General features: G+C 51.6%; 2 protein-coding genes across 2 annotated transcripts; one reads left to right on the forward strand and one right to left on the reverse strand.

Annotated features, from left to right (window-relative positions):
* Nucleotides 1-536: 536 nt before the first annotated feature.
* Nucleotides 537-15630, reverse strand: LOC127464400 (uncharacterized). The gene is made up of 8 exons (XM_051774691.1): nucleotides 15621-15630; nucleotides 10786-10845; nucleotides 6696-6923; nucleotides 5216-5369; nucleotides 1974-2014; nucleotides 1608-1873; nucleotides 1236-1336; nucleotides 537-935 (listed from the first exon to the last, which is right to left on the reverse strand). The coding sequence occupies exons 1-8, from the start codon at nucleotides 15628-15630 to the stop codon at nucleotides 779-781; spliced, it is 1017 nt and encodes a 338-aa protein (XP_051630651.1). The 3' UTR covers nucleotides 537-778.
* A 2661-nt stretch (nucleotides 15631-18291) lies between these two features.
* On the forward strand, nucleotides 18292-22813 carry LOC127464398 (class II histocompatibility antigen, B-L beta chain-like). The gene is made up of 5 exons (XM_051774688.1): nucleotides 18292-18310; nucleotides 20977-21246; nucleotides 21873-22154; nucleotides 22424-22530; nucleotides 22641-22813. Exons 1-5 carry the CDS (start codon nucleotides 18292-18294, stop codon nucleotides 22647-22649), a joined length of 687 nt encoding a protein of 228 aa, XP_051630648.1. The 3' UTR covers nucleotides 22650-22813.
* The last annotated feature ends 4339 nt before the right edge of the window (nucleotides 22814-27152 follow it).

The following is a 27152-nucleotide window of genomic DNA, read 5'->3' on the forward strand; positions in this document are numbered from 1 at the left end:
GACCTTACAATTAGCTTGTGCCATGAAGTTACATTGTACCCCACTCTGGCTGGTTTCACATCCTAATATGATTCCGTTCTCACGCCTCTGTGCTCCATTGATCATCTAATTCAAAAGTACCCCCCTTACGGGAGGAGCGGCCAATGGGAGTGAGGGGGCGTGGTTTAATCGGCCAATCAGCACGCGCCGATGGTGAGAAGAGCGGGAGTGATGCGGAAGTTCCAGGAGAGTGAGAACGGACACTAAAAGGCTCCTTTCTCACCCCAAAACCGCCCCCAAACCACGGCCACCGCAGAAAAAACTTGAAATAAGGCTGAAAACAGTGTGAAAAAAGGCTGATTTACCCCCCACCGAAATGGAGGGCCAAGAGAAGCACCGGCCTGAGCTATGGCTACATAAATGTCGTCCTCATATAAATATGGTTACATAAATGTCGTACTCATATAAATATGGCTACATAAATGTCGTCCTTATATAAATATGGCTACATAAATGTTGTCCTCATATAAATATGGTTACATAAATGCCGTCCTCATATAAATATGGTTACATAAATGCCGTACTCATATAAATATGCGTTTAAGGCAAATTGTATAAATACCAGTTGCATTTGTGCGAACCTTTTGAGCAAGTTTTCTGTGGTGCAAACCACACTTGTGCTGCTCAAAAGGTCCAAAGGATGGGGGATAGTACCAGTTCCTTGTACCTGATTTTTTGGATTCACCCCGACAATTTCAGTTGCAGTGCTGGGGTGAAGCTCCCCCATCTGGTCAGAGATTTAGGTTGAAAGTCCTGGTTTGGGGTCTCTTAATTTCCCCTCCCACAGGACGAAGTTGTCAGGGCGGCTGCAGATCCAGTTCTCCTTGTGGCACAGGGATGAGCTGATCCACCAATAGTACAGGTACCCACAGGGTCCTCCACCCCTCACCTCAAACCTGCAAATGCCAATGGGACCAGAGTGAGAAAGGGAAAATAAAAAGAAGGAAACTCCCCCCAAAAATTAGGAAGAGCTGGGATTTCCCCTCCGGCAGAGAAGGGCTTTGGCTGGGGAGGGTCTCCAATTCTCTGATCAGGGTGGGGGGCAGCGACCTCGGCCCATCCCAACCCCCCATGGAAAGCCAGGAGCTGCCTGGACACGGGGCAGGAGAAGGTGCCCATCCCAGGATGGGGCATCCCAGACTCCAGGAAATCCCTGGGGCCCACCCCGGGGCTCCAGCACGGACACAGGGACCCACCTGCCGTTCAAGGCTGTGCCATTGATCCACTCCCAGCCCTTATCCCTCATTCCCAGCCCGATCCAGTGGTTTGCTTCGCCTTTATAGCGCAGAAGGAAGGCCTGGAAGGCAAAGAAACGTTGGCTTTGGCCAGTCTTGCCTTCCCCACCTTCTCTTTCCCTCCTGTGTCCACCCCCAGCCAGACCTGGGGCTTTTCCCAAGGGGTTGGCTCCCGGCTCCAGCACTGGCAGCACTTTGGGGCCAGCCTGGGGGGTTTGGGGCTGATTTATCCTCTTGTTTTCCCTGTGTTTCCCACCCCGGTGCTGCTGCAGAGGTTCAAGCCCAGTCCTCACCAGTTCATCCCAGTCCTCACCAGTTCATCCCAGTCCTCACCAGTTCCTCCCTGGTGCTTATGGTGGCCAGTGAAGCTCCCAGGGCCTCACATCTTTCCCGACCCGTGGTCCAGTTGCCCTCAGCCTCAGAAAAATAATAACATTTTCCTTGGAAACCAGGCCAGGTGTCTGGGCACATGTGGGAGAATTCTGGTTCAGGGAAAGGGAGTCTCACACCGAGAACTGAAACACAGAAAGCTGAGTCAGACACGTGGGCAGCCCTGAAAAGCAGCAAAATGGGGTTGATTCCTTGGTTTATTCCAGCAGCTGGAAGTGGAAATTGGGGGATGATGCTCTTGGGAAAGGTGTGACCGAGTGAGGAGCAGGTGCCTGGAGCAAAGTGCAGGGAAAAAGGGGAGTCACTCACTTTGGGAGCCTCCCTTGATGCCAAGAAGGTCCTGGTGTTGCCTGTAACAAATAAAACCACAAACCAACAGAGTGCCGGTTTATGCGGTGCTTTATTCGGGGCCCCGGGAACCTGAGGACTAGCGTCCCAAGTCAGGATTCCAAAGACCTCCATTCTCAGTTCAGCTTTTATACACAAACAAGTTTACATGCTGTTTCCACGGCAAAACAGTTACATTCAGTTACAAACAAGCTCATAGCAGTTTCTACAACAAAACAGTTACAAGCAAGCTCATACTTCATACTGGTAACAATTAATAATCATCTATTCTAATCATAAATCTTACTTAAGCTGTCTTACCCCTAGAAACTGATTAACAGACCCTTACCATATCCCAGGTAACAAATCATTATATACATGCTTGACTTAATCCTTTGATTATTGTTGCCATCTCTTCAGTACATTCCACACTCACAAACAAGGTTGCTAGCTTACTACTTTGAAGCATTGCTTTCTGGGCCTACTCTCTTACTAAGCCTTAGCCATTCTACTACTAAATTCGAATTATTCTGCAACATGTCCCCCCTTTTGAGCATTCTTCAGGGTTTGCCTGCAAGGATGCTCAAACGTAGAAATCTTCAAGCTGTAGTTTCTTGATAGGCAGGAGGTGATCCATCTTGCGGTGAGATTACTTCTTTTCTTGTTATGGCTTTCATGATGCGTCTCGTATGTTGACCTTCTTTTACAATCATTCCTAAAAGACACTTATAAACAGTTATGGCTATGACAATAATTATTACAATCAGAATTCCGTACTGGATAACAGAAGATATCCATCCTGACACATGAAGACCTAGGGAGCTGAATAATTTTCCTATCCAATTGTGTTCTGCTTCCTTTTGTAGTTCATGAACATTCTCGTCAATTTGTTCGAGTTGATCAATGTCTTTTTCAACTTCTTGAGTGACATTTGGGATGTGTACACAACAATACTCGTTCTTTGCATGCAGGTAGCCACAAACGCCATGTTCTTTGAGTAATATCAGGTCTAATGCCATGCGATTTTGTATGGTCATTCTAGAGGTGGCTTGTAATTGTAAATTTAGATCTTTAAATCCTTTCTTAGTGACTGCTGCTAACCTTTCAGTTTGTCCCATTAATTTAAACAACATCTCTCTGTTACGGTATGTTGAGATTGGTGCAAACAGAGACTCTAAGGCCCATCCAAATTTAACTCCTGCTGATGGTTCATGCCAATCTCCCAACCCCAAATCATCAATATCTTTACTAATTTCTCTTTTTCCCTGTGGTCGTATTTCTACTGATGTTAACTTATCTTGCTTCCAGAATGGACAGAGAGTAGGTATCCCCAGTGTGACAGGTACAACCGGACCATCTATTGGCATGTGGGTGGTCCACTGGCCATGCCCCATTACCCACACCAAATTTCCTGGACTCCTAACTGTAATGGTACGGCAATCAATGTTTTTCACAGATCCCTTAATAGTATGATTATATCCCCGACATTCACATCCTAACTGTAGAAGTGTTTTGACTGGTATTAAACCTATTTCATCGTCTGGGGTATCACATGTGTATATTCGAGTACAATTCCAATTTTCCTTTGTGCGTGTTTCTGTCCTCCAATTATGATTTCCTCTATTTCCTGTAGAATAAGTTTGATTCCTTTTCCCTTTCCAGTAAATACACCACTGTACTTTTCCAATATAACTATAAGTCTCTAATAGGCTGGGTCCCCAAATTGTTTGCCACTCTTCCATGGTTGTAGAGCTAGTAATATTTTGACATACTTCTTCTTGTTTTTCTCGTTTTATTTGAACTTGTACTTTAGAACATGGGTAGATTACTGAACCTGTGACTAAACAATTCCCTTCTAGCTTTCCGATTTTCCCACTTTCTATCCAACGGAAATATCCAGGTATTTGCTCACATTGTCTTTTAGTTATTTTGTTCCTTAATAAACATGCATCTGTCATTTCATTCCATGTTTTGGTTACAAGCCTGCAATTCCATGTAGTATTCTTAAACATTTTAGGAATTTCTGGCACTGGAATTATTCCCCATGGGATTGGGTCTCCTGCAGCATGAGGCATAGGGAGACACGCAGTGATTTTTGTGACATTCTGTACTTTCCCAAAATCACGAATTAGGCCTACGACTAGGTTTTCTTGTCCCACTTCTCTATCTGGAATCTGCAGGTTACTTACTTGTCGGATTATTCTTTCAGTCCTTTTGTAGACGGCAGTAATTCCAGTATCCCACCAGTCATCTCTATTTATCCAGCAGGTATATTGGCCCTCATCTTCTCCTCTTCGTATTTCTTTGATTTTCAAAACTATTGCATCTACTGTCTTTTCAATCTGATGTCTCTTCCCGACTTTCAAGTTCTGTCCTTTAAACCACCACCCATATTCAGAATACTGTCCTTCTGGAATTTTACAACTTAGAGTCAGATTTCTTCCTTCCTGGGCCGGATAAACACTGTATTCTGGTCTGACTCTTACTCCTTGATGTGGTACAGCCACTGCTGTCCTTATCCCATAATCTTTTTCTTCTCCACATGTGACCACACAAAGAAATGTACCTTCTGTCTTTCCTATTCTGGGATTAGAAATATTCAGCCACCCTTTACCTCCCTTACTATTTGACCACCAGCTAACTCCTTGACTTTGTGATTCCCAAGATTGATTTGCTATATTCAATTTCCACCATTTTACTTTAACTGATTTTTGACAATTATCAAATTGGAAAGTACAATTGATTTTTAAGGGAGGACCATCCCACATGTCCGATTGTTTCCTAGTGGGTATAACTCGCACTTTGGTCGCCGTTTTCTGAGTCATGTTTATCGTCCGTATTTCTATATTTCCATAATCAAAACTTTCCCAAATCCAAACTACACACATATATGTACCTTCCATAGCCTTAGACACCTTGGGTACCTGCAGAACGGTGTAACCCTTGTGTTGTGTAGCATCCCAAACTGTTGTCACTCCTTCTGTCATGATTTGATCTTGATCTCTCCATCTCCACTTGACTTTGGCATCTCTTAATTCAGCTCCCTGGTCATCAGAAAATAAACAGGTTAAGTTTACATCAGTAACCTCAGGTACCATCAAGTAAGGGTCAGGGGTTTCAATTTTCACAAGGGTCTCTGCCAAACCTATCAGTCCCAGAAATGTTAAGACTTTTAAGTGGTAGCTCGAAACACCATCTTTGTCGGAGAGAGGGGCTCTACTGACCACGAGACGGGAACCTTCTTGACCCGAGTGTAATGGATCCAGCTGTCTATTCCCTCGACTTTCACCGCTGTGTAAGTGGTCATTATCACCTGGCGAGGACCGTCCCATGTTTCTTTCAGCGGCTCCACCGACCAGTTTCTCACGTAGACATGATCTCCCGGAGAAATGTCATGCACTGGATTCTCCAGGGGCAAAGGTCGATTCCACTGCAATGCTCCTCTGAGGGCTGTGAGAGTCTTATTTAAAGATAACACATAATTAAATGCTGCCTGATCACCCACTATATGAGGATCCCCTTGGTAGGTAGTTGGATGATAGGGTTTGCCATACAATATCTCATATGGACTTACTCCTATTCTCTCCCTCGGTTTGATCCTAATTCTCAACAAGGCAAGAGGTAGTGCTTGGGGCCACTGAATTTTTGCTTCTTGACAGATTTTCTTTAATTGGCCTTTCAATGTCTGATTCATCCTCTCTACTTGCCCACTGGATTGCGGTCTCCATGGTGTATGGAGATTCCATGTTATTCCTAATGCGATGGATATATCTTGCACTATCCCTGCGGTAAAGTGTGGCCCTCGATCGGATGATAACCCTAGAGGTATCCCAAATCTCGGAATAATTTCTCTCAGAAGTGTTTTAACTACTTCCTTTGCTTGATTAGTCCTGCATGGAAAAGCTTCTGGCCATCCTGAAAAGGTACAAACATATACTAACAAATACTTATAGGATTGCATCTTAGGCAACTCAGAAAAGTCTATTTGCCAATAATCTCCTGGTAACTGTCCTATCTGTAACGTTCCCATTTGTACCTGTTTTCTGACTACTGGGTTATTCTTTATACATGTGGGACACATTGCATTTACCCTCTTTGCTAGTGTTAACATCTGGTTTGAGAGAACCTCATTTTTCAAAAATTTTACCATTGCTTCTGCACCCCAGTGGCACTTACTGTGTTCCATTTCGAGTACTGCTTTCATTATTCTGACAGGTAAAATCACTTGTCCTGTGGGAGAAATGTACCACCCTTTAACATTTTTCCTTGCTTCTGTTATTTGAGCTAATTTCTCATCTTCCTGTGTATAATATGGTTTTTCTTCCATAAATGCTGTTGCTGGATTACTTCGAACGGGCAAAAGAACCATCTGAGTCCATACTTCTCTCGCGGCTTGTTTAGCCGCTTGGTCAGCCTGTCGATTACCTTGAAATTCTCGTCCGGGGTTAGTCTGATGTCCTTTGACATGCATTATTGCCACTGCTGAGGGCTTGTGTATCGCCTCTAGCAATTGCAAAACTTCTTCTCGATGTTTAATCGTTGTCCCCTGAGAAGTAAGAAGTCCTCTCTCTTTCCAGAGTGCTCCGTGAACATGAACTACTCCAAAAGCATATTTGGAATCAGTCCATATATTAACTCTCCTTCCTTGGCTTAATATTAAAGCTCTCACTAATGCCCATATCTCAGCCTTTTGTGCAGACGTACCTGGGGGTAGTGCATTTGCTTCTATCACCTGTTGTAGAGTGACCACTGCATACCCAGCATACCTGGTGCCATTTTCCACAAAGCTAGATCCGTCAGTGAACAACTCCCAGTCAGGATCTGTCAATGGCTCGTCCTTCAAGTCTCTTTTGCTCGCGTAGACTTGTTCAATGGTCTCTACACAGTCATGCTCCAGGATACCTTCTTCCTGTGTAGACCTAAGGAATTCTGCTGGGTTGAGATGGTTAGTGATTTTCAGTTCAACATCATCTTGTTCTCTTAACAAAGTTTGATACTGTAACATTCGGCTAGATGAGAGCCAATACCCCCCTTTTTGTTCTAAAACTGCTATGACCATGTGGGGCACGTACACTACCATGTGTTTTCCCAGAGTCAATTTTCGTGCTTCTTGTATTAAAATGACCGTCGCTGCCACAGCTCTGAGACACCCTGGCCATCCCCCACTTACTGCGTCTAGTCGTTTGGAGAAATACCCAACCAGTCTCTTCCAGGATCCTAGACGCTGAGTGAGGACTCCTAGAGCCATTCGTTGTCTCTCGCAGACATAGAGCTGAAACTCCTTGGTTGGGTCCGGCAGTCCCAGGGCAGGTGCTTCCTGGAGGGCTCTTCAATTCCTGGAACGCTTTTTCTTGCTTCGTCCCCCAGGTCAGCTTGGGCTCCTTTACTGCTTCATATAAGGGTCTGGCAGTTAGTCCAAAGTTGGGAATCCACAGTCTGCACCATCCGACCATTCCTAAAAAAGATCTCAGTTCCTGATTATTTCGGGGCACAGGGATAGCACATATTGCTTGAACCCTATTTGTTCCTAAGCGCCGGGTTCCTTGGGAGATTTCACATCCCAGATAAATAACTTTCTGTTTTACTAGTTGTGCTTTTTCTTTTGAGACTCGATAGCCTGCTTGTCCCAGCATGTTTAACAGTTCAATGGTTAACTGACGACAGAGTCCCTGTTCTGTAGCTCCTAAGAAAATGTCATCTACATATTGCAGTATTATATATGAAAAAGGAGATTCTTTTACCTGAGTAGTCTTCCATTCCTCCAGTTCCTTTGCTAACTGATTACCAAATATCGTGGGTGAGCATTTGAATCCTTGTGGTAATCGAGTCCAAGTAAGCTGTCGCTTTTGTCCAGTCTCTGGGTTCTCCCATTCAAAGGCAAAGATTTTCCAACTTTCCCGTGCCAGTGGTATGCAGAAGAAGGCATCCTTTAGATCAATAACTGTAAACCACTGAAATTTCTCAGAAACAGATGTTAACAAGGTATAAGGGTTAGCTACAACTGGGTGGATATCTTTTGTGATACGGTTTACTGCTCTCAAGTCTTGCACTAACCTATACTTACCATTTGGTTTTTTTATCGGAAATATGGGGGTATTAAATTCTGACTCACATTCTTTTAATATCCCTAAAATTAAAAACTGTGTGATCATTGGAGCTATCCCTTTCCTAGCTTCTAAACTAATTGGGTATTGCTTCACTCTAACGGGTTGTGCTCCTTCTTTTAATTCTATTCTAACTGGGGTAGCAGCTTTAGATTTTCCAGGGACCCCTGTTTCCCAAACCCAAGGCACCACAGCCTGTTCTATTTCCTGAGGTATCTCTTCCTTTTCTACTTCATTCACAACAAAAATTTTTGCTAAGTTCTCCTCCGGAATTTCCAGTTTGACTCTCCCTTTTTCAAATATAATTTTAGCTTGCAAGACTGAAAGCAAATCTCTTCCTAGTAAACATTCAGGACTGTTAGGCATATACAAAAACTGATGGTCTAGTTCTTTTCCTCTAAATTTAATATCTAAGGGTCGCAAAAACGCCTTTTCCTCTACCTGTCCTGAAACTCCTACCACCCATGCAGTTGAATCGCTTAGTGGCCCCATCAATTTATTCATTGCCGAAAAACTAGCTCCAGTATCTATCCTAAATTCCGTCGGCTCCCCCTCTACTTCCAAAACAACCTTTAAGTCTGAATCTAGCCGGCTCTGTCTTCCGTAACTCCCTAACATAAATGCTTGGGCGACACCTTGTGGCGTGCCCATACCAACAGGGTTTTGTGGATTCACAAAGCTTTGAGGATTCCACGGATTCATTCCATTTCCAGCATTCAATGGGCATTCGTTTTTCCAATGTCCTTGTCCTTTACAAAGAGCACACTGATTTGGTCCTATCCTACCACGTCCTCCCCCAAATTGATTTCCAAATCCCGACTGATTGTTAAATCCTCTACCCATTCCTCCCCTTCCCCTATTACCACGACCTCTTCCTCTATGGCCACCGGCCCCATTGTTCCCTCCTGGAGCTTGCAGGAGTGCTAACAAGCTCGCCTGTTGTTTCTTAGTAGCTTCCTTTTCCCTATTATTGTACACCTTCCATACCACCTCTAATAATTTTTCCAAGTCTCTTGTCTCTGCTCCTTCTAGCTTCTGAAGTTTCTTCCTAATGTCTTCCTGTGCTTGTCCCATAAAAATCAATGCTAATTGCAATTTCCCTGATTCAGCTTCAACATCTAAATCTGTATATTTCTGAGCTGTCTCTTTTAACCTCTCCAAAAAGGCTGAAGGGGATTCCCCCTTATCTTGCTTTACTGAGTATAATTTTGACCAGTTCAGCGTTTTTGGTATCCCACTTCGTACTCCCTCTACCAATAATTCTTGATAAACTCTTAGCCTTTTATAATCTTTGTCTACCTCCGGATCCCACTCGGGATCCTCTCGCGGTACAAAATCATTCACGTTTCCCCGTACCCCCCGGGGCAAAGTTTTTATTCTTTCTTTCACTTTTTCCACCATCACCCTTAATACCATTTCCTTTTCTGTTGAATCCAGAAGTGTATCTAACAATACCTGTAAATCATTCCAGTCTGGATTTTGAGTTTTTATAACCATTTTTATAATACGAGCCACCCGCTCCGGGTTTTCTCTATAAGTTCCAGCAGACTGTTTCCAAATTAATAAATCACTAGGTAAAAAAGGAACTTTTACCATGACTTTCTTTCCGTCCGCTCCAATTGCCTCCCGCAAAGGGGCCATCAATCTAGGGGGTGAGAGCGACCCGTCTGCCTCCCTTCCCCCTCCCCGTCTCCTTTCTCTAGTCCTTCCCCTTTCTTTTCGCCCCTTCCGAGTCCGTTCTGCTAGCGGAGTTCTATCAAAATAACATCCTCGTCCTTTCATTTCTTCCTCATCCGAGGACGATTCTAACGGGGGCATGGTGGGTGACCGTGCCCTCACACTTGAAGGGAGACTATCTCTCAGGGGCGCACTTGGAGTTCTACCGGGGGAGACTAACAAAGACACATCCTCCTCTGGTTCTGAAAACCGTATTTTCCGCTCATGTTTATCATCCAATCCTTTCAATATCTTTATACTCCGCTCTTGACATTTCTTACATTTATCATCCTCCAGTTCCAGCTCTTTCAATACTAAGATACCACATTCTTTTTGCCATTCAGTATTATGTTCTAAATAATAAAACAAATCCAGATATGGTATTTCATGCCATTTCTCATTCTCCCATAAATATCGCATCAAGGGGGTTATAATTTCCAAAGTCAGTGAACCATTTCTAGGCCATTGCATTCCTTCTGTCTCATATTGAGGCCATACATTATTACAATAATCAATCAATTGTTTCCTGCTTAACTCTTGGCCAAAATTTCCTTCCTTCCAATGTTTTAACAAGCAACCAAGCGGAGAATCGCTAGGGATATCTTTTTCTGCACAAGACAGTGTTCTAAAGGTTTTAAACGGCATCATACTGACTCACACACACACACCACAAGCTAAATTCATCAAATTCACAATAACACAACAATACAAAACAATACTTTGAACGACCAGCACGATAACACAACAATATAAACCAGTAACATATTCCAAAACCAAAACCAAAACCAACTCACCAATTCTCCCTCTGAGTGGCGAGTGCTGGTACAGCGCGGCTTTCGCTACGTCTTACGACCAGCGCCTAGGCTTCCCAACCGAGGTACCTTTAGCCCAACCCAGCGGGTAACTCACTATCCCGTCTTATAGGCAGGCTCCCAACCAACAGACCTAAAAGAATAAAGCACCTCCGGGCTTACCTGAGTGGTCGTCCGGCGGGCGCAGGGTCGGGCACGGGTCGATGTCTCCCCAGAAATCACCTGGTTGACGGCATGGAGTGGATCAGCTCGTGAGCCGCCCCAGCGACCCCCGGAGTCCCATACCTGGGTCGCCAGAAAACTGTTGCCCGTAATCCAAAAGAAACACAAACCCACAGAGTGCCGGTTTATGCGGTGCTTTATTCGGGGCCCTGGGAACCTGCGGGCTAACGCCCCAAGTCAGGATTCCAAAGACCCTCATTTTCAGTTCAGCTTTTATACACAAACAAGTTTACATGCAGTTTCCACAGCAAACCAGTTACAGTTTCCACAGCAAACCAGGTGCAGTTACAAACAAGCTCATACTTCATACTGATAACAATTAATAATCATCTACTCTAATCATAAATCTGCTTAAGTTGTCTTATCCCTAGAAACTGTTTAACAGACCTTAACCACATCCTAGGTAACAAATCGTTATATACATGCCTGACTAGATTCTTTGATTATGGTTTCCACTTCACACACAAACAAGGTTGCTACTTTGGAGTGTTGCTTTCTAGGCCTAGTCTTCTACTAAGCCTTAGCCATTCTACTACTAATTTAAATTGCTTTGCAACACTGGCAACCAAAGAACCAACACCCCACACCATAGTGCAGACCAACCCATGTGCTTTGGGCCCTTTTGTTGTCCTGTCCATTCTGGCCTATCCTCTCCATTCTGGAATGGCCTCTGGAAACCAAAGAACCAAGTCCCCCCCATGTGACAGTTCAACCCCACCCGTGTGCCAAGGGCTCCTTTGTGGTGTCACAGCCTGTCCTCTCCATTCTGGAATAGCCCCTGGAAACCAAAGAACCAACACCTCACACCCCCACAGTGCAGCCCCACCTGTCTGCCACGGGACTCTTTGGGATGTCACGGCCTTTCCCCCAGGAAAGAAAGCCTGGAACTTTCGGGTTTCACATGCAGTTGGGGGGACACCCTGGGCACTCCATGGGCAGCAAGAGCTTTCTGTCCTGGCACTTTTTGTCTGGCAGGAATCTTCAGCTGTGTTCAGTTTGGGCAGTCAGACTGGTAATTTCAGCGCAGGGCTCCTGCAAGTGAACGACAGCCCTTCCCTCCAGGAAAGAAACCCCTTACTCTCAGTCTCTTCTCCTGTTCCTTAAAACACAACCTGCAGGGGAGCTTTCTGGCATCTCTTCTCTTGGGAATTGGGAAGACAGACCTGCTCCCATGTTTAACACCTCAGGCAAAACCACCCTTTGAACACCTTTCCCAACCCTCCCCAACCTTTCGCAAAGCCCAGATTTTACAGGTGTCCTGTAATTATGGCCCAATCTCACCCAAGCCCACAAACCATGACAGAAACCTCTCAGCCTCACGCTGCGTCCTTCCCATTGCTGTGCCTTATGTGCAGGCAAAAGGCCTTAAAATCAAGTACCCAAAATTCATGGCCTGTTCTTTCTCCCAGAAAAGAAGGTGTGGTGAACTCTCCAGACCAGGGAATTGGAAGATCTCCCCAAAACTCCTTTGGTACACGCTGCAGGGCCAACGATTCCTCTGCTCTGCCCTGTCGGCGCTGCTTTGTCTCATCTGGGTCCCCAGAAACCGTCAGCGAAAGTCGGGGAATAAAATCTCTGAGCAGTTGGTTGGGTTCCAGAGGTGACCCTACTTCATTCAGCGCTGAAGGGACACAGGAATTGCTCTCTAACACATGTACATCAGTTCTCAAAACTTTTAACTCTTTCTACATTTTAGCAGACAAAGGAATTCCTGTCCATTGGTTTACCAGTTCTCTGCAGGAATTCTTATTCTCGCTTTTTTTGGTTCTTGATTTCTCACTTTGCATGATGCTTAGTCCACAGTTTTTGTCTATTTCTTGTCTTTTCCCTGGACAGGGAAAGCCTCAGTAACTGTCTGTGTTAGTTTTGCCTTCATCTCTGGTTTCTCTAAGGGTCTTGGTGGTTTAGAAATTCTGCCTTCTTGGTGTCCAGGTCTCAAAAATAGATTTCTCTGCCAGGTCTCTGACCACTGAAATATGGCAGGCCTTAAACTTTTCCTTTGTTTTTCTAACAAATGGCCATGGCCCAGAACTTGTCCATCATCCATTGTCTCTTGCCCCCATTCAATCTCCTGCCAGCAGTTTCTCCCCACTGCTGGGTGGGCTCCTTTGTCAAGCACTAGAACTTGTTGGGTAACAGGCCCAGTCCTGTTGCCTATTTTTCGTGGGGATCTGCAGGAGGGCATTGAGTCTTCCAGGAGCAAATTGGCAGAGGACCCCAGGCTGGCTTGCAGTGTGGATGTGCTGGAGAGTAGGAAGGCTGTGCAGAGGGACCTGGACAGGCTGGACCTCTGGGCCGAGCCCGTGGGCATGAGGTTCAAGAGTGCCTTTGGTGCCTTTGGGGCCTGTGGCCACAAGAACCCCCTGCAGCTCCAGGCCGGGGGCAGAGGAGCTTCAAAGGGTCCCCGTGGGAGAGGCCCTGGGGGTGCTGGTGGACAGAGGCTGAACCTGAGCCAGCGGGTGCCCGGGTGGGCAAGAAGGCCAAGGACAGGCTGGCCTGGATCAGAAAGAGTGTGGCAGCAGGAGCAGGGCAGGGATTCTTCTGCTGGACTGGGCACTGGTGAGGCCACCCCTGGAGTGCTGTGTCCAGCTCTGGGCCCCTCAATTCAGGGAGAACCTTGAGGGGCTGCAGTGGGTGGAGAGCAGGGCAATGGAGCTGGGCAAGGGTCTGCAGTGCATGGCCTGTGAGGAGCAGCTGAGGGAGCTGGGCTTCTCCAGCCTGGAGAAGAGGAGGCTCGGGGCTGACCTTCTCCCTGTCCACAACTTCCTGACAGGAGGCTGGAGCCAGGTGGGGGTCAGCCCCTTCTCCGAGGCAACAGGCGACAGGACAAGAGGACAGGAGGACCTGCCTGTCAGGGGCTGTTTGTCAGGGACAGGAGCAGGACTTTTTGGAGAGAAACAGGGATTAGGTATTGAAATGGGCTGCCCAGGGAGGTGGTGGAGTCACCGTCCCTGGAGGTGTTTAAGCAAAGACTGGCCATGGCACTGAGTGCCGTGCTCTGCTTGACGTGCTGGGGATGGGGCGTAGGCTGGACGCCGGTTGATCTCACAAGTCTCTGCCAAGCTCAGGGACTCTGGGCTTCTGTGCCACCCCAGCCTTTGGGGACAGTGTGCTGGTGGCTCAGAGGCTCCTTCCTTGCCTTGCCTTGCCCATCTCCTGGCTGCCAGGCAAGGGCCTTGTGACATCACAGCCTCTGTGGAACAGCGCGGGGGCTGAAAAGTGTCAGTGCTGCGTCCCCGTGCCCAGAGCCTGGGCAGAAGTCGGCTGGCAGGGACGGGCAGAGACTGTGCAGAGGTGTCAGCTCGTCCCGCAGCAGCACCATGCCCAGCCAGGGCATCTCCTGGCTCCTCAGGCTCTCGGTGCTCCTGCTCTTGCCTGGCCCACTGGAGCCTTGCAGCCGTGCCACAGGTGCCATTGCTGAGAACCGGGGTTTTCCTTGGATGGCCCCTTGCCAGAAAAGGCAGGAGAGGCTGGAGAGAGGGGAAGGAGGGGGGTCAGGCCGCTGGGATGGTGCCGGCGGGCCGTGAGCCCGAAGCCAGCAAGGCCTTGGGCCCACACGGTGTCAGGGGAGGACTGAGAGCCCCCAGGGAGGAGGAAAGCTGGGCAGGCCCCAAGGCTCCTGGGCCTCTTCCTTGGCAGCCCTTTGGCCAAGGCCCCCAGGCAGAGGTGGGGCTCAGCCCCGGCCCAGCAATGGGGCACAGGCTGAGCCCCAGGGACACCAGACCCAGGCGGCCTGAGCTCTTCTTCCTGCAGCGTCTGCCTGGGGCAGCCCAGCCAGGCCTGAGTCTCTGCAGGAGAGGCCAAGCCCAGCCAGAGAGGGCTCAGCCCTCTGAGGCTGCACTCACTGCAAAGGGAACAAAACATTGGCCCAGAGGACATCCTGCCCCCAAATGGAGAACTGGAAAGGTCAAGAATATAAAAGTCACCCCCCTCCATTGTTCAAGAAATGTTCAGACCTCTTTCCTAAAAGCATCCAGGACTCGGGTCACCGAGTTTTCTCTCTGACAAGGGTTTTCCATGGTTCCCTTCAATTCCCAGCCCGCCCAGGATCAGTTTTAGGGTCCCAACACCTACTTTTTCCTCCCTCTCCCACCCCTTACACGTCATTCCCCCAGTCCCCAGCCCCCTCATGCTCAGTTTAGGGGTACCTTTTCCCCACTCTTCCAACCTCTCCCTCCCCTTTTCGATCATCCCCCAATCCTCAGTCTCCCTCCCCCTCCACCTTTGGGGGGTCCCACTCTCCTCCCACTCAGTTTGGGGTCCCACCACCTTTTTTATCCCCTCTGACTCACCGATCCCCCTCTTCCCAACACCCCCTCTCACCCGACAGCTCCTCACCTTCAGCGGGGGGGGCTCCCCATAAAACCAGAGCCCATAAATGTCCCCCCCCAAAAAAGGGGTTAGGTGGGGTCCTGGATGGACTCTGAGTGAGTTTGAGGGTTCCTTGGGGGGCTGTGGGGTGGTTTAAGGGGGTCCCAGCACACTTTGGGATGTGTTGGATGCCATGTTGGGGTGCAGATGTGCCCCCAAAGCTCCCCCAGAACAGGGGGACACAAGGGGGGGGCACAGAGGGGTCCCCATTCCTGATCCATCCTGGAGCAATCACATGGGGGGCAACTGGGATCAGAGGGGGAGCAGCTGGGCCCCTGCTGGGCTCATACTGGGATCATCCTGGGAGTGACTGCAAGAATACTTGGAGTATGTGAGAGGGACTGCTACCATACTGGGGATGACTGGGATCAAACTGGATTTGTACTGGAACTGTCTGCAATTACCTGGGGTCATACCGGGGGTGACTGGACACATACTGAGATCATACTGGGAGCAACTGGGACCATGCAGGGGCAAATGGCATCGTTCAGGCAGTGACTGAAAGTGCCTGGGGCCAGACTGGACTCAGACTGGGAGTCCCTGAGAGGGAAAGGAACCATCTTAGGGGGGACTGGGAGCAACTGGGACCACCTTGGGGGCAACTGGGATCCTATTGGGAGTGACTGGGATCCTAGTGGGAGTGACTGGGATCCTAGTGGGAGTGACCAGGACCATATTGGGACCATCCTGAGAGTGACTGTCAGTGCCCAGGATCATACTGGGAGCAACTGGGATCATGCTGGCAGCACAAAGGACTGAGGGAGGGGATGGGAACAGAGAGGGGAGGGAGAGAGAGGGGAGGGGGAATTTTAGAAAGGATAAAGAGGAAAGAAAGACAAAAGAAAAGAAGAAAAATAAGAGAAAAAGCCGAGTTTAAACATTCAGTAAATGTGTGAGTCCCTGAGAGCTCCCAGGTCAAAGGCAGGGGAAGTGTTTGCAGGGGACAGGAGCCTGTTCAGGGCTCAGGAGCTGCTGCTGCCCAAAGGGAGGAAACGCACCGAGGGCTCGGAGCAGAGTTTGTGCTTTGGGGCCTTTGCCAAGAACCCGCAGGAGGGAAAGCAGTTCCAGCCAGGGGGGCCCAGGGGCTCCCAGTCACCCCCAGGATGGGCCCAGTCACCCCCAGGATGATCTCAGTCACTTTTAGTCACACCCAGTCTGATCCCAGCATGATCCCAGTCACTCCCTGTCTGATTCCATTCTCTCCTAGTAGGATCCAAGTTACCCCCTGTAAGTTCCCAGTTGCTCCCAGTTAGTCCCAGTATAATTCTGGTGTTTCCCATTATATCTCAGTTGCCCCCAGTGTAGTCCCACTCACTCCCAGTCATTTCCAGTAGCTTCCAGCATGATTCCAGTTGCTCACAGCCACTCCCAGTCACCCCCAGTGTGGTCCCAGTCACTCCCAGGATGGCTGCAGACACTCCCAGTATATCCCAGTTGCCCTCAGGATGCTCGTAGTCATAACCAGTTACTTCCACTTGCCCCAGGATGCTTCCAGTTCCCATCAGTACAATCCCAGTCACTCCCAGTCTATGCCAGTTGCCTCCAGTATACACCTTGTCACTCCCAGTTACTCCCAGTTCCACCATACTTCCAGCATGGCCCCACTGGCTCCCAGTTCCACCCTGTGTAGTTTTACTCACTCCCAGTATGATCCTGGGTACTGACAGTCACTCCCAGGATGGTTCCAGTATGGCCCTGGATCCCAATCACTCCCAGTCACTCCAAATAGGATCCAAGTCACTCCCAATTGGATCCCAGTTACCCCCAAGGTGGTCTCAGTTGCTTCCAGTATGATCCCAGTTGCCCCCAGTGTGGTTCCAGTTGCTCCCATCCACCCCTTCTGTGCTTCCAGTCACTCCCAGTATCATCCCTGTCACTCCCAGTCACTCCCAGTAGATCCCACTTGCCTCCAACATGCTCCCAGTCACCCCCAGTATCACCTCACTCACTTTTAGTCATGCCCAGTATCATCCCACTATGATCCCAGTCACTCCCAGTACGATACCAGTCTCTCCGAGTAGGATCCAAGTTACCCCCTGCATGGTCCCAGTTGCTTCCAGTCACCCCACTCGAGTTCCACTCCCTCCCAGTCCCTCCCAGGACCATCCCAGTAGGATCTCAGTGACACCCCAGATGGTGGCACTCACACCCAGGATGAACCCAGACATGCCCTGGCACTCCCAGGATAAAGCCATTTGCCCCCAGCAGGCTCCCAGTTCCTCCCAGTCACTGACTATGGTTCCAGTTGCTCCCAGGATGATCCCTGGCACTCCCAGTCACTCCCACTATGATCCCAGTCAGTCTCAGTATGATCCCAGTCCCTCCTGGTCTCTCCCAGTATACCTCAGTTGAAGTCAATGTGGTCCCACTCACTCCCAGTTGCTCCCAGTATCTTCCAGCATAATCCCAGTTGCTCACAGCCACTCCCAGTCACTCCCAGTGTGGTCCTAGTTGCTCCCAGTTTTTCTACTGTGATCCCAGTTGCTCCCAGTTGCCCTGAGCAGAGAACCAGTTGCTTCCAGTATGATCCCTGTCTGATCCCAGTCTGATCCCAGTATTATCCCAGTACAATCACAGTTGTCCCCAGCATGGGCCAAGTTGCTCCCAGTTGCCTCCAGCACAGATCCAGTCAATCCAAGTGTGATGCCAGTCTTCCCCCAGCATGGTCCCAGTCAATCCCAGTTGCCCCATTGTAGATCCAGTCACTCCCAGTCACTCCTAGTGTGGTCCCAGTCGCTCCCAGTATGATCCCAGGAACCTCCAGCGTGATCCCACTTGCTCCCAGTATATCCCAGTTGCACCAACATGGTCCCAACTGCCCTCAGAATGCTCCCAGTCATTCCCAGTATGACCCCAGTCACCCTCACTGTGGGCCCAGTTGTCCCCAGCATGGCCAAGCTGCTCCCAGTTGCCTCCAGCACAGATCCAGTCAATCCAAGTATGATCCCAGTCTTCCCCCAGCATGGTCCCAGCCAATCCCAGTTGCACCACTGTAGATCCAGTCACTCCCAGTTGCTCCCAGTTGCCCCCCACATGGTCCAGCTCACTCCCAGTGTGCTCCCAGTCCCCCCCACGATGGTTGCAGACTCTCCCAGTAAATCCCAGTAACCCTCAGCATGCTCACAGTCATACCCAGTTACTTCCACTTGCCCCAGGATGCTTCCAGTTCCCATCAGGACAATCCCAGTCACTCCCAGTCACTCCCAGTCTATGCCAGTTTCCTCCAGCATGCACCCTGTCATTCCCAGTCACTCTCAGTTCCACCATACTTCCAGCATGGCCCCACTGGTTCCCAGTTCCCCCCTGAATACTTGCAGTCACTCCCAGTATGATCCCAGTCACTTACAGTCACCCCCAGGATGGTTCCAGTATGGTCCTGGTCACTCCCACTAGGATCCCAGTCACTCCCAGTAGGATCCCAGTTGCCCCCAAGGTGGTCCCAGTTGCTCCCAGTATGATCCCACTGTGAGTCCAGTCACCCTCAGTACAATCCCAGTAACTTGCAGACACTTCCAGTACGAATCCAGTTTGTTCCCAGTCACTCCCAGTATGACCCCAGTCACACTCACTGTGTCCCCAATTTCTCCTAGCATGGGCCAAGCTCTCCAACTGTGATCCCAGTATGATCCCAGTACTCCCCAGCATGGTCCCAGTTGCTCCCAGTTTCTCCCAGTGTGATCCCAGTTGCTCTAAGTTGTCTCTAGGATTGACCCAGTCTCTCCCTTTAAGATCCCAGTCTGATCCCAGTATGAGCCCAGCAGGGGCCCAGCTGCTCCCAGGATGATCCCAGTTGCCCCCAGCGTGGTTCCAGTTGCTCCCATTCACCCCTCCTATGGTTCCACTCACTCCCAAACATTCCCAGTATATCCCAGTTGCCCCCAACCTGCTCCCAGTTGCTCCCAGTATGATCCCAGTTGCCCCAGTTCTGGTCCCGCTGGCTCCAGTCCAGGTCTCGGTGTATCCCGGTGTCCCCCCTGTCCCCCCACCCCGCTCTCACCCCCTTTTCTCTCCCCACAGAGCTCCTGAGCCGCCGGCGGCCGCAGCCCCTCCCCGTGGCCTCGGGCCCAGCCGGGACCCCCCAGTCCATCCCCACCTGCACTTTGGGGGGGTCGTGTGTTCCCCCCGGCCCTGCTTTTGTTCACACCCCAGTTGGCTGCTCCCAGTGCTCCCAGTAAAGCTTCCCAGTTCTCTGCAGTCCCGGTTTTTGGGGGGGCAGTGAGGGGGCTCTGAAAATCCCAGGAATGGGGGGGTTTGGGCACTTCCAGACCCACAAAATCCTTTGAACAGGGCTTTTGGGGACATTCAGACCCCAAAAATCTTGGGAACATGGGGGCTCTCCTAGATCCCAGAAGTTACAGGAACATCGTGGTTGGGGCACTCCCTGACCCCAAAATATTGGAAGAGAGGGGCTTGGACACTCCTAGACCATGAAACGCATGGGAATAGGGGGTTGGGGCACTCCCAGACCCTAAAAATCCCCGAGAAAGTTGGTTTGGGCACATCCAGAGCCCAAAATATTGGAAAAGAGGGGACTGGACACTCCCAGACCCTAAAAATCCCAGGCAGAGTGGGATTTGGGAAGCGTCACACCCCCAGAATCCCAGGAACTGGAGGTTTTTGGGCACTCGGGGCCACCCAGAACCTCATCCCCACGTATCCAGGCCAACCCAAACGCCAACCCCAGGAATCCGGGAACTCCCAGAACCCACCTTGGACCCCCCAAAACCCGGGCAGGGTCAGCAGCAGCAGCCAATGGGAGCGAGCGCTGTTGGTGCGTCATCAGCTGCCGGGCAGACCCGTCCGGAACGGAGCCCTCCCCGAGCTCAGCCAGTCAGAGAACGCCCTCAACTCATTTTGGGGACCCGTGGGAGCTCCGGGAGCCCTGGCTGGGCATTTTTGGTGGGCCCTGAGCTCCCCCCTCCCCCGCAGCCCACGGACCCCCCGAACCCCCCAGCCCCGGGGCTGCCGCGGGGGCCCCCAACGGCCCTCAGCCAATCCCAAAGCGCCCACGCCGCCCGCGCCCAATCCCAGCGCGCCGCGCTGATGACTCATCAGTCGCCGGGAAGACGCCTCGAAAAAAGGGCCCCAACTGCGCCCTCAGCCAAGCCCAGCGCGCCCCAAACCCCCCAAAACGGCGCCGCCCGGCTGGTTTTGGGCTGTCAGCAGCTGTCCGGCGCTGGGCATGGAGCGTGTGCGGGGAGCTGGGGCCGTGCTGGCGGTGCTGGTGGTGCTGGGACCCCCCTGGCTGCGGGCGAGGAGCTGTCGGGTGAGCGGGGGGGTGAGAAAGGGGGGCAAGAGGGGAGAAAAGCGGGGGTGGGAGCCCCAAAAGTGAGTGTGAGGGGGGTCAGAAGGCCCGGAGTGAGTGGGAGGGGTGTGGGAGCCCCAAAGTGAAGGCGGGGGGATCTGGGGATTGTGGGGCCGGTGGGAAAGGGGTGGAAGAGGGGGGCAAAGGGGTGTGGGAGAGCAGGCAGAGGGGTGCCCTGGGGGTCCCTGGGTGTCCATCGAGCCCTGGAGCGGTTCTCTGGGGTTCTGGGGGGGTCGGATCCACAGTGGGGGGGTCCCCAATCCCCCTGTCCGTCCCCAGGGGGCTGATGGGGGGGTTCTCCCCCAGCCAAGAGCCGGTGCTGGGGCGTCCATGGGGTAGAGGGGGTGAGAAAGGGGGGTCCGGGGTGGCCCCCTGAGCTCCCACCCTGCTGTGGGGGGCTGGAGGAAGATGGTGGGAGGACGGGGCACGCCCTGACCCGTGTCCTGCACACACAGGGGTGTTCCTGCACATGGGAAAGGAGGAGTGCCACTTCATCAACGGCACCGAGCGGGTGAGGTTTTTCGAGAAGCTCATCTACAACCGGGAGCAGCAAGCGCACTTCGACAGCGATGTGGGGGTCTTTGTGGGGGACACCCCGTTTGGGGAGATCCAGGCCAGGTACTGGAACAGCCAACTGGAATGGCTGGAGTACAAACGGTCTATGGTGGACAGGTACTGCCGGCACAACTACGAGGGGATCACCCCGTTCAGCGAGGAGAGGAGAGGTGACTGTGCGGCAGAGTGGGTCCCCTCGGCCCCTGCCCCGGGAATGACCCTGGAGCCCCTCAGACCCTCTCTGGGAATCACCCTAGACCCCTCAGCCCTCCCTCGTGGCCTTTTGCCCCCTCCCAGTTCCTTCCAGTCCATCCCAGTCTCTCCCAGTGCCCCCCCGCGTCTCCACCCCGCTGGGGCCACCGAGCTCACGCCCCTCAGCCAATCCCAGCGCGACTCTGATGACGCTCCAGTTGCCAGGCAGACACAAAGCAAAGAGTTCCCTCACCAGGACTCAGCCTCCCAGTCCCGCTCGCTTCCTTCCCAGTCCAGACCAGTCACTCCCAGTCCATCCCAGTCAATCCGAGTCCCTCTCACTCCACTCCCAGACCCTCTCGATCCATTCCCAGACCCTCTCACTCCATTCCCAGTCGTTCTCACTTCACTCCCACATCTCCCAACACTCTCCCCAGTGCCCCCACAAGCCCAGCCCCTTCTCCCCCAGTCTATTCCCAGTCCCTCCCACTGCCATCCCAGTCCCTCCCACTGCCATCCCAGTCCCTCCCAGTGCCCTCCAAGGCCTCTGCCTTCCCTCCCAGTGCCCCCCAGCTGAGCCCAGTGTCTCCCCCATCCCTCCCAGTGCCCCCCAGCGTGTCCATCTCGCTGGTGCCGTCGAGCTCCCAGCCCGGCCCCGGCCGCCTGCTCTGCTCCGTGATGGATTTCTACCCTGCGCCGGTGCAGGTGAGGTGGTTCCAGGATGGGCAGGAGCTGCCGGAGCACGTGGTGGCCACCGACGTGGTCCCCAACGGGGACTGGAGCTACCAGGTGCTGGTGCTGCTGGAAATCCCCCCCCGGCGCGGGGTCACCTACAGCTGCCAGGTGGAGCACGTCAGCCTGGAGCACCCCCTCAGCCGGCACTGGGGTACGGCCCGGCCCCCCCAGCACCGGGGGGGCAACTGGGGGCGACTGGGAGGGAGTTTGGGGGGTGCTGGGGGTGATGGGAGGGGGGTTGGAGGGTCCTAAAGGGTCTGAGAGGGGCTGGGTGGGATCCCTGCAGGGGCTGGGAAGGGACTGGCAGGAGGTTGGAGGGACCCCCAGGTGGGCTGGGGGAGAGCGGGCCGGGCTCTGTGGGGTGCCGGGGGGTGCGTGGGAGGAGGTTTTGGGGGTGCTGACCCCCCTGGCTCCCCCCAGAGATGCCACCGGACACCGTCCGCAGCAAGATCCTGGTGGGGGTCGGGGGCTTCGTCTTGGGCTTGGTCTTCCTGGCGCTGGGGCTCGGCTTCTACCTGCGGGAGAAGGTAAAGGGGGGTCCCTAAATAGGGGTCGTGTCCCCCCCCTTGCTCTCCCACAGCCTCTGGGCCCCCCCTGTCCCCCCAGCCCGCTCTCACCCCCTTTTCTCTCCCCACAGAGCTCCTGAGCCGCCGGCGGCCGCAGCCCCTCCCCGTGGCCTCGGGCCCAGCCGGGACCTCCCAATTTTGCCCCGCCCGCACTTTTGGGGGTCGTGTGTCCCCCCCAGCCCTCTCAGAGAGAATTAAATAAAGGAGCGTTTGCACTGCCTCTTTCTGCAGACCCCGATTCTCCTTTCTTCAGCCGACTCACCTGATCAGGGTAAGATTTCTTTTTCCCCACGCCCATGACTTTGTTCCGTAGCGCCGGGGTCACGCTACCTGTAAACGGCTGCTTCTCCCACGTCCTTCTGTTCGCCTTACGTCCCTCAGAACTCGACAAAGAGGAAGTCCCGTCCTGTTTCGGGCACCAGTTATTGATGGGGAGGCACGAACATAAGCTCACAGACCCCTAGGATCGGCAATATGTCAATTTATTATTTAAATCAGTTAACTTTTATACAGTTTAGTTTGTTTAGGGCACATGCTCACAATAAGATGATTGGATAGCTCAGTCTGTGCACGTGTCTCATGTCCCCAGTTCACTGGACCTGATGTTCTGTCCACGCGATCTGAAATCATCCTTGGCATAGAAACCTCTTTCTAATTAATCTGCTTTTAGGGTTTTACTAAATTTGCAGGTGTTTCATTATCTTCAGTTTCTCAAGGTTTTCTTTCTATAAACATATCATATTCTCAAACCTTATAATTAGACACACAGCTAACAAGTATAAGCATCACATATTTTCACACAGTCTATAAGTAGAAACAATACACACTTGACACTTCCATGGCAAGCAAGGCCTACAGAGTGCAGGAAAAACTGTTCACAGAAATCTCTGTGTCCGGCAACACTAAACTCCTGCTCCCAGAGGAGCCTGGGGGCAGCTGGATCCAATCTGAGCCTTGCATTGTGCCAATGGTTTGAATTTAAGGAATTATAGAGATGGGATTGAACCAGTTTTGTCCCATAGGTTTTAATGATGGAAAAGCAGTTATATTTATATCAATTAACTACTTATTCTTAAAAATGATCAGACAAAAGGACTAAACCAGAATTATTTACTACACAACATACACACTAAAACTACCAGTAGTGCAGGATAAGGTAGGACAGGGCACTACACTAAAGCAATTGTTGAAGCAATTCTACTAAAGGTGGCAAACAAGCAAGAATTTTTAATTAGAGATGGATGGAACTGCCCCAGACCAGCGCTCGTGGGGAGATCTCTGCTCTCAACCTCCAGCAGTGACCTTGGGGGGTCCCCAGCCAAGGCAGGAATCTCCACACACCCCTCCAAAAAGGGTTCTGTTGGAAGAACCTGCCCCTGGGAAAGGGGACTGGCCCTTTCTGGTAGAAACCCATGGACTGACAGTCCTTGGACTCCCGGGGTTCCCTCACCATCAGGGGCTTCATTTGGGGTGAAACCAGTCTGGGGTCCAACATCTCCTGCCTTGGCCTGGCCCCCTCTCAGCTCAGCACTGACCCCTTTGCAAATGGGGCATTGTCTTGGTGCCATTGCAGGGGGATGTCCTGCCCCAGTGTCCCAGTGTTCCTTTAATTCCCAGAGGCCCTGCAGTGTCCCAGTGGCCCCTTGATTCCATGACCTTCAGAAACACCTCAGGGTTCCTTTGGTTCCATGAGGCCCCCATGTCCCAAAGGCCCCTGGATTCCAGGAATTCCGCAGTGTCACAAGGTTCCTTTTTTTCCATAGGGCCCTGCAGTGTCCCAGTTGTGCCTTGATTCCAGGAGTATCCAAATTCTCCCGGGGTTCCTTTGGTCTCAGGAGGTCCCGCAGTGTCCCAGCGGCCCCTTCATTCCAGGCAGGCCCAGGGAGACGAAGCCAAAGACGGAGCCCCGACCCCGTCAGCATCTTGGGGGGCGGGGGGGCAGGACCTGGGAAACGGCTGGGAAGGGACTGGGATGGACTGGGATGGACTGGGATGGATTGGGATGGATTGGGACTGACTGGGATGGACTGGGACGGACTGGGATGGATTGGGACTGACTTTGATGGCCTGGGATGGACTGGGATGGACTGGGATGGATTGGGACTGACTGGGATGGACTGGGATGGACTGGGACAGACTGGGATGGACCGGGACACCAGGATACACTGGGACCAGGACTGGGACCCAGCAGGACCCCCCGGGAGCAGGATCTGAGCACACGGGGACCCTCCAGGACCAGAACTGGGGCAACAGGGATCAGACTGGGAGCAACTGGGACCACACTGAGGGCTACTGGGAGCAACTGGAGGCCACATAGGATATAGTGGGAGTGCCTTGGAGTCACTGGGATCATACTGCTGGAAACTGAAATGATACTGGGGCAACTGGGAGTGACTGGGAAGGACTAGGAGCATGCTGAGGGCTCTACTGGGATATACGGGGAGTGTCTGCAACCATGGTGGGGGTGACTGGGACCATACTGGGAGTGACTGGGACTACGTGAAGGGGAATTAGGACCAGGTTGGGGGCAACTGGAAGGAACTGTGAGTGACTGGATCTACAATAGAAGCAACTGGCATTGACTGGGACTGTCAGGAGGGAGGACTGGGATCATACTTGGAGTGACTGGAACTGTGCTAGGGGCAACTGGGAGCAACTGGGACCATGATGGGGACAACTGGGATCATCCTGGGATCACGGTGGGAGAAGCTTGGCCCATGCTGGGAGCAACTGAGACCACACTGAGGGTGACTGGGGTCATCCTGGGATCATACCAGGAGTGAGTGGGATCATGCAGGAGGTGATTGGGATCATACTGGGAGCAAGTGGGAGTGCACTGGGGATGACTGGAAGTGGCTGTGAGCAGCTGGGATCATGCTGGAAGCTTCTGGGGGCAACTGGGAATGAGTGGGACCACATGGAGGAAACTGGGAGCAACTGGGAGAGACCAGGAGTGACTGGGATCATCCTGGGACTGACTGGGCGCTGAATGCGAAAAATCGGTCCGAGAAACTGCTCAGAGACTTTTTTATCTTTAAGCAGCAAGGTATTTGTTTATTCAACGTTGGGAGCAAGCCAGCTGGCGCTGGACAAACTTGCTCCAAGGCTTCACACAAAATCAGCATTTTTATCCAATCTTCAGCTGGGATTAAATGCATATTCAAGTGATTACAACATCTATCGATGCATATTAATAACAGGCGGAGTAGAGGTGGAGCTCAGGCGGGGCTTGGGGCGGTGTTTCTCTTGGCCCTCAGTCCTGAGGGTACTTCCACTCTTCCTCCATGGCTCTGGGGGCTTCAACTCATCTTCCTCAGCTTGACCTTCCTTCTCTTCCATTCTTCTTGACCCGCTCACTGAAGCTTGGAAAAAGCCCTGGCTCCCGGCCTATTCCTCCTATTCCAATGTCTCCCTGATCCTGCTGTCTCTCTAATTTATCCCCTCGAGGCCTAGGACATGTTCCTGCACTATTCTCTGAAGCTTTGCTCCAGTCAGTAGAACAGAACGAGCACAGATGGTCTTGGATGTTGGTAGCTTGTTAGCAGGCCCCAATTTCTGAGTTAACTCTTTTGGGCCTGGCCTCCTGTTTCCCCAGGGACACAGCCCGGGCCTGGCTGTTCCCATTCCCATTCCACGGGTTTGCATTCCTGTTCCAGGTGTTCCCATCCCGTTCTAGTTGTTCCCATCCCATTCCTATTGTCCCCATTCCCGGTGTCCCCATTCCCATTCCAGGAGTTCCCATTCCCATTCCATGTGTTCCAATTCCCTTTCCAGGTGTTCCATCCCATTCTAGGTGTCTCCATTCCCATTCCTATTGTCCCTCCTCCCATTCCTGATGTTCCCATCCCACTTCTGTTTTCCCCATTCCCAGTTCTTGGTGTTCCCATTCATATTCCAGGTGTCTCCATTCCCATTCCTATTGTCCCCATTCCCATTCCAGGTGTTCCCATCCCACCTCTGTTTTCCCTATTCCCATTCCAGGTGTCTCCATTCCCATTCCAGGTGTCCCCATTCCAATTCCTGGTGTCCCCAGTCTGCTCCCAATGTTCCCATTCCCATTCCAGGCGTTCCCATTCCAATCCCAGGTGATCCCATTCCCATTCCTGGTGTCCCCAACCTGCTCCCGATGTTCCCATTCCCATTCCCAATGTTCCCATTTCCATTCCAGGTGTTCCCATTCCCATTCCAGGTGTTTCCATTCCCATTCCAGGTGTTCCTATTCCCATTCCAGGTGTTCCCACTCCAGGTGTTTCCATTCCAGTTCCAGGTGTCCCCATTCCCATTCCTGGTGCCCCCATTCCCATTCCAGGTGTCTCCATTCCAATTCCTGGTGTTCCCATTCCCATTCCTCGTGTCCCCATTTCCATTCCAGTTGTTCCCATTCCCATTACTGGTGTTCCCATTCCAGGTGTCTCCATTCCAATTCCAGGTGTCCCCATTTCCATTCCAGGTGTTCCTATTCCCATTCCAGGTGTTCCCACTCCAGGTGTTTCCATTCCAGTTCCAGGTGTCCCCATTACCATTCCTGGTGTTCCCATTTCCATTCCAGGTGTTCCCATTCCAGGTGTCTCCATTCCAATTCC

This window comes from Manacus candei, unplaced genomic scaffold (genome assembly GCF_025592945.1).
Source record: "Manacus candei isolate 608988 ecotype Guabito, Panama unplaced genomic scaffold, ASM2559294v1 h1tg000219l, whole genome shotgun sequence".
Taxonomy (NCBI): Eukaryota; Metazoa; Chordata; class Aves; order Passeriformes; family Pipridae; genus Manacus; species Manacus candei.

Coding starts and splice junctions, on each gene's coding strand:
- LOC127464400 (XM_051774691.1), bottom strand. Junction 6,924..10,785: donor CCCGCCGGACGACCACTCAG/GTAAGCCCGGAG, acceptor ATCTCAACCCAG/CAGAATTCCTTAGGTCTACA. Junction 2,015..5,215: donor AAGAAGGTTCCCGTCTCGTG/GTCAGTAGAGCC, acceptor TATTTGTTACAG/GCAACACCAGGACCTTCTTG.
- LOC127464398 (XM_051774688.1), top strand. Junction 21,247..21,872: donor GTTCAGCGAGGAGAGGAGAG/GTGACTGTGCGG, acceptor CATCCCTCCCAG/TGCCCCCCAGCGTGTCCATC. Junction 22,155..22,423: donor CCCCCTCAGCCGGCACTGGG/GTACGGCCCGGC, acceptor GGCTCCCCCCAG/AGATGCCACCGGACACCGTC.